Genomic DNA, 4,270 nt, shown 5'->3' with positions numbered 1-4,270 from the left:
CCTTATTCATATATAATTTATCATTGCAAGGACAAACTGGGGCCGAGACCTTATTTAACCCTGGTACATTATGGCCGCTGTGTGATGGGATATCCTGAAAGCATAGCCGAAATAAATAATATCAACTTCAATATTTGAACTTTAACCTAACTTTTTTTACAAACTTAGTCTCTGGATATACCTATTCAACTATTTAGTTTACTAGGACATCATATTTTACTCTAAGATTGGTGATACTGGTTAAGATAGTTGACCTGTGGGTGAGTTCTACAAAGGTCAGCTTTAATGAAGCCTTACCATAGCGCTTTTGGACTGAGGGTTGGTACCTTGTGATAGGGAATAGTATGATTGTATAAAAATTGAAATATATCCTCATGTTGATTTATCACCTAATTATGTTGTTCTTGTTTTTTGGGATACAAACTGTAAGGATCCGTGCGGGTATGTGTTTAGTCCCATATCGGTTATTCGCTGGGTAGATCTTGGGTATTTATACAGGATCAAGGAACCCAAATAATACCTTCCGGCTAGCCATTTTGGATGAGGTCCTGGGTTGTTACAAATGGTATCAGAGCGGACCCGGCCCATAACCTATGTGGACTAGGGGACACTGCAACACGGATCCATTGGGACTGACCACGGGTCAATCGTGGTGTTTGTGATTTGATTTGAATAGATATGAACTCTTAGCCTGACGAGGACGTCAGGACTTGAACGAGAGGAGTATGTGAGGACCCGTGCGGGCGTGTGTTTAGTTCCACATCAGTTATTCGCTGGGTAGATCTTGGGTACTTATACAGGATCAAGGAACCCAAATAATATCTTCCGGCTAGCCATTTTGGATGAGGTCCTAGGTTGTTACACAAACATTAGCACCTAAGTAATTTGCTTGATCTGAGTTCTATATGGATCTTTGTTTCAAGCACCTAAAGGGAGTGCCCTGTTGGTTGGCATGTTTGTTGCTATTGTTGAACATGGTGTATCTAAGCATGATGCTTGCAAACAGTAAAATTCTTCTGGATAATGTGATCGAATAGCACTTGCTCACATGCCAACAATCTGGGCACTCTTTTTAGCTGTTTATGGAGTTTTCTCGGAAAAAAAGGGGGTTAGATTCTCAGGTTTTGTCCTCTATTAGGAATGAAGGGATGGTAGGTGGCACTTTTATGATTACATAGATTTTCTGTTGCAGGATTTTAGCTTATTGACCAGGATTAGCTTTGAAATTGTGTAGTTGCAGCTAAAATTGCTCATTTCTGATTTAGCAAAGGATAAATAAGTGGGTGCAATAAATATTGGCTGTAGTGGATTCATTGAATTTAGGCTTAAAGTGAAACATGGATTTGTAATCTGAAATCCCAGCAAAATTGGTTCTCGCCAAGCGCAGACTTCTTATTGCTGCAAGGCACTTCACTCGTTTCAAGAAGCTGATCACGTAACAAAGCTTGAAGGTAAGGTACGAAGTATACTTCTTTTGAGGAAACTGAAGGAGAGAGAGTTTACTTGAGAGCATGGACAGGGAGTGCCGCAGTTTTCTATTGGGTCCAAACAAGCTTTTAGTACATGGTCGGTGAAATTCCACAAAACTAGGATCTACCTTCCATTTGCTTTAGCTAACCTATAAAAGAAGCCTTGAGCTGGTCATAGCTTTCGCTAAATAATGAAGCAATTAAGACAAAGTTTCCGCAAATTCCGCCAAGGAACCATAATCCTCAAGCAACAAAATTTACTTTTACTCCATGAACTCACTTTTCCATCTTCCCCTCCTGACACCTCTCCTTGTCCTTCCCCCCTTTACCTGTTTTCTAACAAGCACCATACTTACTTTGTCTTCTTCTCCCATCCAACAGTTTAATGATAACAATAAAAAAAGAGTCCCAGTTGAATTGAATAACATAAATGAACGTCGTATGGGAGATCAGAAGCACAAGAATCAATTCAAAATATATTAACTGCCTCTCTCTTTCTCTCTCTTCCTCGCTTCAGTCTAAAAGACAAAAGGAGCACTGTTTCCACCCCAAAGAGCCCAAACATATTGATCCCACATCCAAGCCATACAGGCCCCATCTCCACATATCTGAAATCAGAATCATCACTCCCTCAATTAAAAAAGAAAAAAGAAAAAAGAAATCAGAATCATCACACCATTTAATCTTCCAGCTACAAACATTTGTACAAGAAGGAAAAAGAAGCAGACAGCAAAACAACACCTCGTTGGAAAAATAGAATTAGGTCCTCTCAATAGACAGATCAATGAGAGTTAATTAATAGCACTCAGCCAAACTTCCTCTCATACAATGCGTATCCCCCTTCATCTAATTTCCCCACTCCCTGGCTAAGAAAAACAACAGGAGTCTTCCCCTATCAAGCGCCACTCCCTACACAGCCACCAACCTTTTCCTTCAACTAGACCAACAACATCAACAAGGAGAAGAGGAAAAAAAAAAAACAAGAAGAAGAGCTGCTACCACCACTACTGCTTCGCTTGCTACTTCAGTATCATGTACCGTTATCATCGACGTCTTTTAAACTCGCATTCCTCCATATTGCCTCATAGCTCCTGTACGAGTAAGGAAATGACAACAGACAAAACCTAATGTTATAATCTTTAAAAATATAATAAAACTTTATATTATATGTTCAATCTTGTTTTAGGAAAATACATGAAAATATGTTGAAAGTCCAGAAAAAGGAGGAGAAGTCAAGCTACCAAGGATAAAGTTGTTTGAAAGGATTTGAAAAAGCTTGCAGTAACATCGAAGATATCTCATGTGTACAAATAAGAATTACAAAAGGCAAACCCTGATCTTGTTCAGATGTTATCATCAGTACAGAAAGTTGTCCATGAAAATTTATTTACCAACCTGTGCAGACTTTCCAACATGCACGTCTGCAGCCTCCATTGCCCTGTCATTCTTATCGTTCCTTTTGCCCGCAGGGCAGGGGCCCTTCCTGAGCCCAAGGAGCTCCTTCCACCTAATGGAACCCTTTGGTGGCCGGCCGTCGCCATCGCCGTCATGGGCACGGAGCTCGTCCCGGAGGGTGGTCACCCTCTGGGCTCCGGCGCCGTGGTGGTTCTCCTTGAGGGGGAGGAGCCGGCCCTTGAAGAAGAGCTGGTCGGCCGCGATCATGTGGTGGCTGCCCACCGAGAACTCGAAGTTGGGGTCGGGGGGCGGCGCAGGCCCGCGCGGGGCCAGCGGTGGCGGGTCCACGGCAAAGTCGTTGGAGAAGGAGATGCGGGGACTCATCGGCGGAGCCGCCGGCACTCCACAGAAACCTTTGTGCTCCGGATTGAACATGTTAACACATGCCATCAACCTCTCTTCAGTCCCCCTCTTCTTCTCCTCTTCCCCAATGGCAATGGAACAAATGACTCGAAGTAAAAGCTGGAAACAAAAGTTATATGAGCGATGGGGAGGGTTCCATAAAAAAAAAAAAAAAAAAAGAGTGATGGGGAGGGTAAGGAAGAATGCACTTTGGCAGTCTTCTACCCCTACTTGGCCTGACTAAATGGTGAGGTTTTCGTGTTTATATATATAGAGAGAGGATGGGAGAGGGGGTGTTATGGATGCATGCATGACATGCTAATGTGGAATGCTTTGGGGTTTGCATCTAGATCTGTCGTATATTGTTATCGCCCATCTTTTTTCTCTATGTGCCATAAAGAATAGACTAAAGTGTGGCACTGTGAAGCTAGCGTCGAAGGATTGGATCGGCAGGGCTGCCACTAATACGAAGGCAGCGGCATCTTCTCGATTGCATACGAGTGGTCCCTATACGAAGGAAAGCTAGCTGTCGGTGGCGGTAAGGAGTTATTTTTGTGTTCCTTGTCGAACAGCCGGTCCTCTCGGTGGTTTTTAATAGCTGCTGTTTATGTGCCAGGAGCCAACTCCGTTACGTTATGGGCAGAACCACGCAGGATGGCACGTATGCGAAAAAAAAAAAAAAAATCTTTGGCGTGGTTGACATGAAAATTCTCTTTTGGACAATGGTAGCCTTGAATTACTCTCCAAAAGAAAAGGGCACACTTCCTTTTAAATTTGATTCAAGATAATATGATGTAGGTCTCACTAAAAAAATAGGAGTAGGTTTTTAGCCATGCTTTGCATTTATTGTCAAGAAGGCTGAGTGTGTAAAGCACCAGTTTTGGATCCTATTCTTGACAAAGTGTTTCTTCCTAAAATGATAGATTGCATTTATATACTCAGTAGCTAGAGTTCTAAATAGTTTATAGACAGATTGATAACGAAATATATAACTACAGATAATG

The 4,270-nt window shown here is 42.2% G+C and overlaps 1 protein-coding gene across 1 annotated transcript; it reads right to left on the bottom strand.

Moving 5' to 3' along the window:
• Nucleotides 1-2,127: 2,127 nt before the first annotated feature.
• LOC103712500 lies at nucleotides 2,128-3,514 on the bottom strand. Its single transcript, XM_008799038.2, has 2 exons — nucleotides 2,865-3,514; nucleotides 2,128-2,560 (listed from the first exon to the last, which is right to left on the bottom strand). The coding sequence occupies exons 1-2, from the start codon at nucleotides 3,312-3,314 to the stop codon at nucleotides 2,552-2,554; spliced, it is 459 nt and encodes a 152-aa protein (XP_008797260.2). The 5' UTR covers nucleotides 3,315-3,514; the 3' UTR covers nucleotides 2,128-2,551.
• Between the last annotated feature and the right edge of the window lie 756 nt (nucleotides 3,515-4,270).

Source organism: Phoenix dactylifera, chromosome 15, assembly GCF_009389715.1.
Source record: "Phoenix dactylifera cultivar Barhee BC4 chromosome 15, palm_55x_up_171113_PBpolish2nd_filt_p, whole genome shotgun sequence".
Lineage (NCBI taxonomy): Eukaryota > Viridiplantae > Streptophyta > Magnoliopsida > Arecales > Arecaceae > Phoenix > Phoenix dactylifera.
This window is presented reverse-complemented; position numbering and strand designations above follow the sequence as displayed.